The sequence below is a fragment of the Plectrocnemia conspersa genome, unplaced genomic scaffold, assembly GCF_051122295.1.
Source record: "Plectrocnemia conspersa isolate PC_06_02 unplaced genomic scaffold, ASM5112229v1 ptg000010l, whole genome shotgun sequence".
NCBI lineage: Eukaryota > Metazoa > Arthropoda > Insecta > Trichoptera > Polycentropodidae > Plectrocnemia > Plectrocnemia conspersa.
Window position 1 is genome coordinate 25,767,039 of NW_028277174.1, and position 14,973 is coordinate 25,782,011.

Genomic DNA, 14,973 nt, shown 5'->3' on the forward strand with positions numbered 1-14,973 from the left:
AAAGTAATTATAATGATGTACCGCTGTGAAATCTGGCACCTGACTGGAAACGTTCCCTAAATTACAGGGCATCCAAATAGGAAATAAAAGGAGTGAGATTGTACAAAGAAAAGGTGGGATTTTACTGAATTGAAAAGAATAATTAAATGCACGTCATACGTTGCCGGACAACCTATTAATTATACTTAGTAAATTTGTACGAGTGGTAAAAAATGTATTTAATTAAAACGTCACAATATAAATGAGCTTTTTTATCAATTTAGTTCATGTTTTAAATCATCCGTGTATATTTGCTAATATGTTATAACACATATTCGTCGTTTTTTCAAATTCTTAGCGAAACGTTTCTTTTTGTAATATTACTGATTCCATACACAATTTTTTTAATTACAAAATTAAAAATTACGTATTCATACAAGTAAGGTATTAATAAAAAATTATTGTAATCAAAAAATCTTGGGTTTTTTTCTCAGTAAACATATATACATTTTAGTTTTAATACCAAAAAAGCAGACGTTTTTATGTATTTATAGTTTTATATTTAATATCAAAGATGCATTATTGCCTAGAAAATCTTTCAAAGCACAAAATATTTACAAAACCACTGTCTAGAGATATTTACGAAAGCTTATATATAAATAATAGTAGACTACTGGTGATCATTGGCCAAATACAAATCCCTTAATAAAATTAGGTGCATAATAAAATGTCGCAATACGCGTTAAAAGCGCAATAAACAAAATACCACTAGTCCCAATGATTCAAATGCCTTCTTACGTAACGATAATAGATTACAAAATAATAACTAAATTCAGCCCCAACGGTCATTTACGAATACAACTACTTTTGCATTACACTGATAAACAGAATGAATCTTTATTTGTGCAAAATCCAACGGTTACGTAAATAATCTGATAATGAACCTGACGAAAATAAACTAATTTAATTATACCCCAGAATTGAGAGTGTATGAGCAACGAAACCTCTCTCAGATAAATCAAGCGTATACATAAAGCGCAAATATAGTGCATATATGATACTTCAATTTCATTAGAAATATTATTTTGTCAGCACTTCAAGAACTGAGGGACATAAAAGAGTTTATTTCGCACCAAGTAGAGCTACATACGTTGACTATCAACTGAGACTAAGGAGAGCAAGGCAGCAGCCGCTTCTCTGTTCACGTAAACTCTGGTCTAGTTATGAACCTAAATGTCTAATGTCAAATTACATGTATTATACATATACTGCATATGTATACATTTATGTCTTGTCGAATGAAATATTTGACTTTCATAAAAAAGTGTAGTTACGTTCTTCGCCTACACATTCTACTTGTGTTCAACATTATATCATTTATTCTAGTGAATATTATAACTCTCTCAACAAAATGTCAGATTTTACATATTCAATAACAAATAATTTGTTATAATATATATAGCAAAGCAAAAGACAACCTACAGTAAATAGAATTCTGTCAAAACTGTGGAAAGAAAATATATTAAAATGAGTATGTAATTGTAATCATGAGTCGAGTTATATTATCTTTGAAAAAAAAATGTTAGTTATGGTCAAAATATTTAAAACAGGGAATAAGCAAAAAGTCAATAGCATAAAAACAAAAAATATTACTTTAAGTTGCTTAATTTATAATTTTTGACAGGTCGATAAATTGTTATCCTTCTTCCCCTAATAAAAGAGAGAGTTTTCTCAAAAGAAAAACCCATTCCTTTCACACATTTTTTGTGATGCCTTTTTCGCATTTTCCACATTACATGTACACAACGCGAACTCTTCACAGGCGATTTCTTCACATTATGCGCAATTTACACGATTACTAGAGTGCGAAATTTCATCAACGCTCAAATCATCAATACCACGCGACCTAGCAAAGTGCTCTCAACGTTTTTCCGGAAAAGCGTTGACACTAAACTGCCGAAAAGCTTCCGATTTTACCGCTTTATCACTTCCATTCCGCGCTCGTTGTTACGCAACGGCGCATTAAGAGACACAAAGGAAAACGTCGATTGCTTAAATTTTTCTACTTACAATATATTATTATATTATGTATTTTTCCCCTGACTCAAACTTCATCAATCACAGAGTTACGACGTGTTTTACTTTTGCGGTCCAATCGCCAATATAGACTTACTTATGAACTCTTTATAAATTGCGGTATAATAGATGGTAGGATGTATGTCAGTAATTTAATCTAGTAGCTATCGATTGCCAAAGGGGATTTTGTTTGTATTTATTTGCGATTCTGGTAAACAAATTAGTTGCCAGTCTAAATTGAGGAAACATTCCAAATTAAATTGTCGAAGAAAATTCTACTTATTCTAACAATTTCCTCATCCTTATTAACATGTAATAGATATATAATATAATAAATATATCCACGTTGAACATCTTCATGTGTTTTGAGACTCATTTTTTATTCAATAGAATAATGTATGCCTATATGTAACTTTTACCGCATTTCCTTTATTCCACAAATCCAGCTTCAGCGTTTTGTTTCTGTTCCTAAAATGGAACAAACGGCGTATTATTAGATTTAAGTATCAAACAAGGAACCTGTATCTTATATCACATGTATAAACTTTCTAAGCATATTAGCTTCGATGTAACCAAATGTCACTTTTAATGCAATCATCGCCTACGTAGTCTCAAAAGTATTAAGCATTAGTTGTATATCTACGTATTATTAGATTAAAGCAGCGTATCTATATCACATGCTTGAAAACATCTTAGATATGCAAATATGATTAGTGCCAAGACATACATTTTGCGTATACGAATAACATATTAATTATTATATATTTACACGTTACGAGTATACACACATCATGTTTATATAAATTTGTATAATAATTATATTCAAATGTAAACTACTTGTGTTTGATATTATCATAAAAGCTATACCAGAAGGGAGAGCTGATGTAGGTATCATATTTAATAAAATATTTTTTTATTGTGAATATTTATTCTATAGGTAACGACATACGCTTTTAGAAAGATGTTTTTGAATAGAAAATACAATCATATGATAATATAGCTATACTAATATTTTTTATATTAAAAATGCGTTTTAATAAAGAGTTAAGCATGCCTCACAATTTCAGTATCTTTATATAAGGACAGCACATTTACTTTAGTCGTTTCTGTATTATATTATGCACATGCATAAAGCTTTGTGGGGGAGATTATGCTTTTGTATTTGTATGTGTTCAAACAATGAACTATACATGATATATTTGCTAACTGAGTTAAATACTAATCTCTTACATGTTATACGTATTTTATATAGTAGATAACTGTCAATTAATTTTTTAATATTAATTATAAGAATAATTTATTAAATATTTTCGAATTTGAAATTTCTATAAATATAAATAGATTTATGTTAAAATTTACGAAGAGCTTTTAACAAGCTTTTTTATATAAAAAAAGCTAACAAAATTATATGATAATTTATGCTAGGTGTTTAATGCAATACAACTAGATTGTCTGTTTTTAAAACCAAATGTGAAATAAAGAGATTGAAATTTTTCAAAGTGGGTGTGTTTTCTTTAAATAAATTTTAACTCATTATTTTTTTTTTATTATTGCTTATGTTAGTCAACATACAAGTCAACCATTAAATTTATATAAAGCCGAGCTTTGCTCTCACGTGAAATTTAAAAATAGAAATTGTAATAACTTTCGAAATAAAAGCTACTGTTTCTTAATAAATAAAATAAGAAAAGCTTCCTGTAAAACAATTAAAGCTTTATTTTTTATGTGAAAAGCTTTTGCTATAAATAAATTTACAATCGATGGCTTTTTTATAAATCAATCACTTATGATAATGAATATAATTAATGAAAAAATCATTCTTATTTCAATAAAAAATATAGGTTAATTTTAAAGCAATGTTTTTTAAATATATATTTTTGTATTGACGGTGTTTTTAATTATTGAAGTAATAGTTTTTTAAAAATCGTAGAACTAATAAAATCATTTTTAACTAAATAAATGAAAATCTAATAAGTTATTAAAAATCACCAGATAATTTAAAATTGTAGTTGTAATAATATTGTATGCAACTAAATGTGCTTTATTTAATATAGAAAATTAAATATGTCTGCAAAAAATATTTAAAGAACTAAATTGTATACAATCTACATTTACAGAATATATTTATGTAAATATTGTATCTAGTTTTTGTCATGAAATATTATGACAATTTATTATATAATGAAGAATGAATTTATAATAAAGACTAAATATAATATTTGTTGTGACTTTTAAAGTTTTACAAATTTTACAAACGTACAAATGTATTACTATTTAATACAAGCATTTTAATTGTTTTTCATATTTATTTGAAAGCTAATCATTGCTCCTGCATTGTCTCAAAAAAAATTATAATTTGCAGAATAATTTTAGTCTCTTTTTAAAACTTAAATACAGATGCATATTTAAGTCCTATATACTGTGCTTTATAAGCATATATTAATTTTGTTTAAATATAATTAATACAGAAGCATGAAGAAATATTTTTACATCTACTAACAAGTTATCAGCATAGAAAAGTATTTTTAGATTTAAAATCTATTTTGTAAATAAAGTTATGTATTTTCGTTTTAAGCAGAACAATTTTTTACTTTGACAACGGATCGTAAATAAAATCTTTACAAGATTTTTATTTAAGCTCTATTTTCAATATCATTGAAATGCTTTATTTTAAGAATCATATTGTGCACTAAGATTAAACAGTGGAATTTGTAAATTATATAAACAGTTGGTTTAAAAGAATACCCAGAGTTGCACAATAGCCACGCAAACTTTCGAAAGGTAATTATTACCATAAAAACTCTCTTTATAAGCTTCTCAACATGAATAAAAAAAACTATGATCGTGTATCGAATCAAAGTGGATTAAAAACTCCTTTGTAATTATCGGACGGTCAAATTAAGTTCTTGATTCTTGAAACGTAATTTTACATTAGATAATTTTAGAGGTGGAGATGAACCCTAATACGATTAATACGTCTTATAAAATATGTGACAGTTTTATCACTAATCAAAACACTTGATGTATCAATTCCATCTAGCAATATTTCCTTTCTGTAAACATTTTTCCTTTCAACTTTACCGACGTATAACTGTCTGTAAAAGTTACACTAATCGACCACATAATGTGTATTATATATTTTTTGCTGTATATAAATTAATATATTATTTTATTATTGTTTCAGGGATCTTCGATGTCTAAGAAACACTATTCACACAAATTTAATGTGTACTTATATACTATTCGGATTTATTTGGATATTGAATTTACTTTTACAGGTGAGATCGCTTTGTTTGCAATACAAATTTAATTCAATAGAAAAGTTTACTTCATACATATGAATGTAATCATTTCGTAAAACCTTTGAGAGAAAAATAACATCGCTCTCGCCTTAGAGAAATAAAAATTATGTTGACACATACATAATGGAAAAACTTTTTTCTCTAACTCAGATGGCTGTGCAGAGAGACAACGCTTCGTGTCTGGTCCTCATCATTTTCTTTCATTATTTCTTCCTCACTAATTTTTTTTGGATGTTGGTAGAAGGTGAGCAATTTTATACTTGACAAAATACATTTAATAGAGCTGATAATGAACCGTTTATATATTACAAAATAATACACACATTTACAGTTTATAACGATCTAAGTTATTTATAACATATTACATGTTTTTATGTATATAAGACAACACATACTAAGCAATTAAAATCATAGCAGACAACCTTTGAAGATACTTTTAAATCTGATCCTAAACTTGACATTTATAAATTGCGTTTAATTAAAATTTTGACATTTGCCACAGTAAAAATATTTTCCAACCTACACGCTATTTTAATATTTAGGCAAATTTATAATATACTGGTTAACCTGTCGTTTACTTAAAAATGATTTATTATTCATCAAAAGCATCAGTTTAACCTGAATTATAAATACGCTGTGAATATACGCACATAAATAATGAATATTAGATTACAAATAGTGCCTGTTTTATATTATAATTAATTAATTTATTATTACAGTACTTAATGACTATATTTATATTTATAAAGTGTTTATAAAATGGATTTATTATTATTACAGGTTTATATCTATATATGCTTGTCGTGGAGACATTCACTGGAGAGAATATAAAATTGAGGGTTTACGCTTCAATCGGATGGGGTAAGATTTCACTTTTAGATTTTATGTATTTATGTTATAATATAATAAGATAAAATATTGAAAGTTTACATAAATTAATATCTAAAAAAAAAACTTTTTTTAAATAAAATATATAAGAGTTACAGTATTTAAAAAAGTTGTAGCCAGATAAAAAATAATATATATGGTAGATATACTTATTTTATTATTAAATATATTTTTAAGATTTATAATAGCATATATAATAAAACAAAGGTTGGTTCTAAATAAGTTTATAAAACGCGTACCGGAGTTGATAGAAAACAACTCCTTCTCAGATTCAAAACCGAATATTTGCCGCTCCCACTTTCTTCGGGACTTGCATGTATCACAACAGTAATAGCCTGGGTGCAGATCATTAAGCTTCCTGGAAAGTTCGTCTCTTAATGTGTGTTTAGGTAGCTTATGTTTGTGTCGTACAAACTGTATTTGTCAAGAGAGAAATCAGTGAGACTTCCTAAGGGTTCCCAAACCTTAAAACCTTTTAAATATTTCTCTGAAACGAATCTTTTTTCGAATAAAAAATCTGTAGATTCACCTTACATAAATGCACAAACAATTCATTTAATATAAGTATTTATTTTAATGCAAATATCTCTCAAAATAATTCCTTGTTAAATAACACCCTATTTAAATTATTTTTAATTTTTTGCGCGTACTTTGTGAGTGGAGCTGTAAAATGGTTTTCCACGGCGGTGTCCTATTTTAACGAATATTTTTTTTCTATGGACGGTTAAAATGCTGTATCACGTGCCAAATTACCATTTTTTATGAGTTAATTCCCTCCAATTGTAAATGAGGGAGTAATTTAGTTAATGAACTCGGCAACATAATTTAATAAACCATAAAATGACAATTTAAAGTAAAATATCCAAAAGTTTTTCGATGCTTGTGCTACTCTATGAATAACATTTTTGTCACACTAATAATTTAGCATTAGATCGTCACATACAAACTATTTGTGAACAAATCTAGCGAGCTTTTTCGCGTATGCGTCTCAAAGGAGTTCCATTTCGTCAGTTGACATGTTTTGCCGAAATCCAGAAAATTGTGTTGCGACACTGTTTGAATATACATTTCATATATCCAACCCCATGAGAGATATAATAACATCGTACGCGTTTGCAAATCGCAATGCGAAGCCAGATTATTAAGCGCCCGCAATAACGGTATGGATTTTGCGATTTACGACGGAATAATATCCAGTCATAAAAAATATGGATAGTTGCATGTGAAAAAATTACATACATATGTAAAAATGGAGTGTTAATAATTTATTAGCGTTGTGCCCGTCAAATAATTATTAGAGAGTGTATATGTATTACTTAATTGACATATGATTTATTTAGTTCATAAAGTATTGCTCTAATATTAAATATGTATTAACTGTACCACTATTTTATTTTTTTAAATATACGTAATTCAAAATTTAATATTTAACAATAATGTTTACCTTACTTTAACAAGTTTTATCCGTAAAGTAAAAATTTAGAAGCAATTAAATATTTAAAAAGACGAACCGTCTAAGAAGTTTATTGATCTGCAGCCTGGCGATTACTGCTGTGACACTTATATAGTAAGCCCTAATTAAAGCGGGAGAGCTAAATGTTTCGTTAGCCCTAGCAGTTGTTTTAAAACGTTTCTATTAAATATGTAACAACTCTAGTCAAGATATGAACATCTTTAATACGTTAATGTTGTTTATAAGTTAACTAGTTCGAGCTTAATGTGAAAAAAATTGTTAATAAAAATAAATTCGCAAATAGTTTTTAACACATTTTTTTTATAAATACCAAAGCTCACCAAATATGTATGTATCTTTATATATAGTAGATAATTATGAAATCAATATATTTTTAATTGAATTAAAAAAAAAAAATTTAATTTGAATGATTAAAAATATAATTTTTTTTTTTAAATATAAACTTCTACTACCTCTTGTTTATTTTCATAATTCCATTAGCATAGCAATTTGGAGGCTTAGATTAAAAATATTCCGATATCCTCTTCTTCAGTTCGTTTTCATTTTCTTTCTATTTAAAAACTGCGGAAAAAGAAAGGTTCGGAGAATAAGGCGAATAAGATAAAATCTTTCAGCCAAGTTTTTGATTTTATCAAGAGGCAATTTTGCCACATGTTGTAGAAATATTTGACGTGCTTTTACTTCTTCGTGTTAATGATCCCGCTAATCATAATATAAGATTGCTGTTATTGTTTGGCCATGTTCAAGTGTTTCACAATGCACTTTCCTTTTGCAATCGCACCATATACATAAAATAACTTTTATTACATTGAGCACGAGCTTCGAATAATAATATATTTTGATACTCGACTTTTGAATAACCACTGCGTCTTCTACGACATTTGTTGGCATATAATATCAATTTCTTATCTCGAGTTATTTAATGATCAATAAAAGGCGATACAGCTATAAGATCTAGAAGCTCTTGAGATATTGCGGATATTCGCCAACTTGTTTTCTTTGCTCCATTTAAATATAACCTTTTCACCATATCTCCAAACCTTCCCAATCTGCTTAATGTGTTTTAGCTTAGCTTTTCAGCTAGCTGATGAGTTTGAATATGATTTTATATAATTTTTGCAGCCAGGACGTCATCGTTTATCTTTGCTAATCTCACACATTTAGGACTATTCCTGCAATCGTAATTTCCCGTTAGATTTTTTTAAGCTATCTCTATCAGATTTTTTTTTAATTCAGGCTGTGCTAAATAATTTTATTATAAAATTATATATGTGTACATTCTACAATAACGAGCATCGTTCGCCAACTGTGTACTATATGTATGTATTTCTTCCGTATACGTAAATATGCCAAAAAAAGTATTGAACCAATCTTTTGTATGTTCCTGCTATGACATAAAGTGGTTACATACATACATACATATACTCTTAACGATACATATGATGATAATATATCAATCTATGTAAATATACGGTTGATGTGTTGCTTGATCTTCGTTAACCCCTAAGGGCGATCGTGTCCATTATATCGTGCAATATTATCAAGTACATTCGATATACCCCATAATATTGGTTATACAAAGCTATTTACCAAGAGCTTGCCCATTAGATTTTGGGGAAATTTGCTATTAATTATGAATCACACTCGTTTATCTTGGACCGGTGACAGGTTGAAAAGCGTGCCCCTCGACCTAGTCATAAGGAATTAATTTGAGTCGCCGAAGGGCGAAATTCAGCACGTCATAGTGTTCAAAGGGTATTTTTTTATCACAAAATTGATATGCGTTGAGATAGAAGTATTTGATTAACTTTATCAATGCACCATCTGCTGAAACGTTAAAGATATATTTTCTGTTTAACTGAACCTTTCGAAATATTTAATATGATTAAGATAGTTACATCTAAGAAAAACAATATATTTTTAACTTGAACTTGCAATTCTTAGTTGTCATATTTCTTCACTCATATTTCATCTTTCATCGATATTAAGTCCATAAATTATAAATTGAATATCCACGACGCTTCCGACCTATTTTTATCCTACTTGACTAATTAAAAAATATTATTTAATATTATTCTAAATAAACATCATATGTAATTGAGTGCGGGTCCCTGTCGCCACGAAAACGTCCGAGTTTAATTAAGCCCGTCCTATACGACAGATAAGAAAAATACGTCAGGAACTCGGTGAAGCGGTTCTCCTGAAAAACCCTCAGGAAATTTCGTTTTCCGTCGTGTAATTTATTTATGTAATCTCTTCTTTCATAGGTGCTCCGGCTATCTTCGTCACAATTTGGACAATCGTCAGGCTATTTGTTACCGTCGATCCCGAAGCTGGAGAGCTCGCCGAGGTACGTTTAATATAATAAGTGGTGATTTAAAATTTATGCTTAACAAATTTTCTAAAATTAAATAAATATATGCGTGTATTTCTATATTTTTAAAAATAAAACTCATATATATTCGTATGTTAAGTAGGAATTTTTAGTCACAAAAAAATGCTTTTGGTTAGTTATGTGCTATGTGAATATTGTTTCATAATAATTAAAATAGATCAATATAATACTATTGTATTTTTTTTGTGTTTATACTTAACATATTTTTTATTCTAGATAATATTCCTATTTTTCTGTAAAAATTTATTTTTTTATCTACAATTACACCTAAATATTTTACATTATCAACTACTTCTTTAATAATGGTATCTATAACTATTTTTATAATACTATCTAACATATTTTTATAATTAATAAACATACATTTAGTTTTATTCTCATTAAGTTTAAGTACATTATTTTTTAACCATATTTCAATTATACCTAATTCAATATTAAAATTATCTACTTCCTTAACATTGTCACCTATGCAATATATTAATGTGTCGTCCGCAAACATGTGTATTTTACATTTTTTTATATTATTAATTATAACAATAATATATAATATAATAACTAAATAAAAAAAAGTCGTTAAAATAAGATTTGAATAACGATTTTCCTAATAAAAAAAAATATTTTTTGGAATCATTTTTGAAAATATTATAGTTATAATTGAGATAAAAAAAGCATTAAACTAATGAACTACTTATTTCTTCTTCCTTTATTTTTTTATTTCAGCGCTGTGATAAACTTTTGGTAATTTCAGACAACTTTAAGTCTCCTGTTTCGGGACACTAGATGGCAAAAAACCAAGAATTCCCGGGAAAAAATACCGAGTTGTTTCGACACAGAATCATTAATTGCGACTTTTTCTAAGTGGGCTTAAAGTAAATAAATAATAATTTATCCTCTGTAACATTCACTGAGCTCCTAAATTAGTACTTCTAAAAATAATTTTCAATCGCTTCTTTCGATCGATCCAATCCGTACTTTTATATACAGTGGATTCAATTACTTTCAGTGAATTGCCCTTAGGTTTTTCTGAACCCCAAATTCTCTTGCTTTGGCTTAATTCTAATTAATAAACCATAGAAGTGCAAATATGTTTCATCCGACATTATCAGCTTATGAATAATTTCTGGATCTCTCCTCACTTATTCTATAAATCTGTCTGCATAATGCAATTAAAATGCAAAATCTTGTGACTAATACTATTGTAAGAACTGGATTCTATACGAAAAAAGTTAGAGCTTTCTAGAATATGACAAAGCGAATTAGAATTTCTCTTAACACGCTCAAATGTGGCTTCCATTTTAACCGAGCGCGATTTGCCTATTCCTGGAAGGTTGCTAGCTGAACCCTGTCCCTCAAAACGACCGATCAAATTGGATATTCTCACACGCCCTAATAACGACGATATGCTTGTTGGGTCAGAATTATTGATCCTTTGTATGTTCGTGACCGGTCGTGAATTGTTTAATGGTTCATCTAAGTCTTTTTGATAAAAAAAAATATAAGCGTATGAAAGTTATTAAAGTTTCGTTACCTCTTCGTGACTATGAAAGCAAAAAAAATGCGATTAAAGAGAAGTTCAGAGAACAAATATAATTTTAATTGGATTAGAAACCAGCAAATGCCTTAATGTCTAAATTGATCACGGTGCATTCAGATAAAAAAACTGGGCGGAAACATATGATTTGATATAAGCTATACCTTTCAATAAAATAAGTTAAGAGGTTCAGCAACACTGGACCATTACATACTGTCAAAGATTTGAGAAAGGATATCACTCCAAATCATTGGTCAAACATTGTGGCGGAAACATTATAGTCTGAGGTTGAGTAGCAGCAAATATAAAAATAATATTTAAGTGAGAGATTCACAGGAAAAGTACTAAATAAAATTTATTAGAATACTGATAAAAAATATTTAAAATAAATTCTTTGCGACTATCTGAGTCTAACAAGATAAGCCCTTTAAACCCTTTGTGCGATATCGCCGTACATGTACGGCGGTCGAACTTTTACTGTTTCGAGTTCACAGATAGTTATATATTTACATATATAACTGAAAAAATAATAAAGACAAAACATTATTTAATAAAAAAAATTAATTAGATTTCAGATAAGAAAAAATTATAAATAATAATACCAATAAATTATAGAGTACAAAATAAATAAACATAAAAATTCCAGCTAAATACCAGACGCGTACGGTGGAACACATTCTTTTTCGCTCGCTCGCGTGTTAAGTGAGGAGTGTGAGTGAAAGATAAGGGCGTGCGTTACATACGTTCCGCACGCCCACTTCTCACTCACTCTCGCCATTTAGCACGCGAGCGAGCGAAAGGGAATATATCTCACCGTGCGCACCTGCTAAATACCCGAATAAAAATCAGTCGTAAATTTGATTTAACAATTATAAGAATCGGGTTTTGATTCGTAGAAAAAATGAAAACAAGTTAGTGTTTTCTGTCCTGTTAAATTTATCAACTTTATTTTATTTAAAATAACTAGAACAATAAGTGTATTATAAAATATAATATGAATTACATTTGTTTCACTAGTTCAATCCATGATAATATTTAGAAAAGAAATTCGGGATATTTATGTGATATGATACTGTTTAAAGCTATGATTTACTGTGGCAAGTTTTATATACAAACTTCAATTATAAAAATATATAATGTTTACCTTAGTCTTTTGCATACATTTTCAGATTTGATTAGTATACTCTTTCTTATACGTTTTCGCAATTTCTGTATCATCCTATATACATATGTAAAATATTTGTTTGTGTATTCACATAATACCGAAAGTGTCGTTTTAAGTGTTTACGAAAATTGTTCACAAAAGAAACACTGTTTCGATTCAAACCCGTCCTTCGACTAAAGCTTTCAATGGAAATTTATACAAATAACGTTGAGTTTAAAACGTAATCCGTTTAACGTTAGTGCATTTTTAACGGTTGACTCGGACAACCCAATTTGCCACACAGAGTACGTATGCATATATGGTAATGGTTGCAGAAACATGGGTTCATTGAATTATGGCTGTAATTGAGTTTGTAGCCTGAATTTCACATGCAGCTATTAGACTTGACGTTACCGTGATATTTACATAAGTAGTCAAAATAAGACGGTTAAATGTATAATAACGTCTGAAATAATAATTTTCAAACCCTAATTGTGTTACGTTGAATTTAACTGTTTCAAAATTTAGATGTAACTAGGAGAAGTATTATGTTATTCATCAGTTAAAATTTTTCTTAAATCATACCAATTTTATACACTATTCCATAACTTGTCTAGTAAATCCTTGACTAGAAATATATTCAAAAATTTAAATATACATTTTTATATTCAAAGCTTCAGATGTGTCTTTCTATATGAATAATATATGTATATAGAGTAGGTGTATGCATAATAATATTATATATACTTATTTTTATCGACACCGCGTATTTCATTATAAATGAAAATCACATTTTTAGCGTGCCACCGTTTCAAATGAATAATGGAAAATCTGATTTTATAATATACTATTTTCATATTTGTACAAATAAGGAAAAATATCATGCGTGATCACATGTGATATAAATTAACGGTCATTGCGAAATTATTCATCCGTTACTTACCGGGTGATTTATTTTGCTCATATATATCTATAAAATAAATGGTTTATTTGCATGGGTTTATATTTGATGTGGCAGAAATCAGACACATAAACAATTTTTTAAGGGTTGTAAAGCAAATTTCAATCGATATTTACAATATTTGTTTTAAATATATGTATTATGAAAATTAATACATATATTATTCCTAGAATTCGGAATTTAAATTAAAATTGAAATAAAGTTAGAATATTATTTATTTATTAATGATTATATAATCTAAATCAGGTTAGAGTGATGTGTATTATATTTATTGCTGTATGTATATAAGATATCTTACTGCTAATAACGAAACAATTTATTCTTCATATTTTATTATTGATATAGCATTTTCTATGATCAGTTAATTATACATATTATGCAATAATGTAGACATACAATTTTTAAATATTTGTTATTTTTTTTATATACATAAGAAAAAAATTGTTTCTAGGCTAACCCGATTTTAAAGATTAAAGCTCATGTTTTTGTTTAGCACACGTAAGTAAATCTGTTTTTTTTTTCATAGCTCTAAAATTATAAATTAATTCAATATAATTTGTGGCAGTGTGTAAAATTGTAAAATCTTACTGTAATTGAATAACTAAAATCCCTTGAGGGAAACAGTGAGCCGCGATGCCATTATAAATTCCATGAATAACTTTATTGAAAAACAATGCGGTTATTCACGGAAAATGCATTGGAAAAATATCGATTCTATTGGTTTTTCATAAATAAATTTAATTATAAAACAATAATAATTTAAAACTGTTTTTTAAAGCCACAATATCCATGTGTATATAAATAATTTAATACAAAATCTTTCTTATACAATAAAATGGAATAATATTTGCAAACACATGACTAAATCATAGGTTTAATGCACATTCTGAGCTTAGATTTTATAAATATATTTTTAATAAATGTATACATATTACATCTATCAGGGAAACAAAAAAGTTCGTGCGGCTTTGTATTATATATTAAAAATTAAACAAAGGCAAAAATTTTCAGAAAAAATATGTATTTATTAAAATATTGACCTTCGCATTTTATGGCTTTACCCAACGAGATACAATTTTATACAGCGTTATTTTAGAGATGAAAAATCAAATAACCTCCACTTCAATTTATTGGTATCTTTTTACTCTCCTCTCGGTCGGTTCCATTTTTCTCACTCATGCAGAACGCTGGCGTTCACAATGGTCAATCAGTCTGATTACATC

At 28.0% G+C, this 14,973-nt stretch overlaps 1 protein-coding gene across 3 annotated transcripts in view; it reads left to right on the plus strand.

The window, feature by feature from the left end:
* The window catches only part of Dh44-R2 (Diuretic hormone 44 receptor 2), a 100,924-nt gene that overhangs the window by 63,785 nt on the left and 22,166 nt on the right, over positions 1-14,973 (plus strand). For all 3 annotated transcript variants that reach the window (XM_088195024.1, XM_088195022.1, XM_088195023.1), the window contains 4 exons: positions 5,240-5,333; positions 5,508-5,601; positions 6,138-6,218; positions 9,987-10,069. In XM_088195024.1, the coding sequence (XP_088051150.1) occupies positions 5,240-5,333; positions 5,508-5,601; positions 6,138-6,218; positions 9,987-10,069 (352 nt within the window). The remainder of the gene's footprint in view (positions 1-5,239; positions 5,334-5,507; positions 5,602-6,137; positions 6,219-9,986; positions 10,070-14,973) is intronic.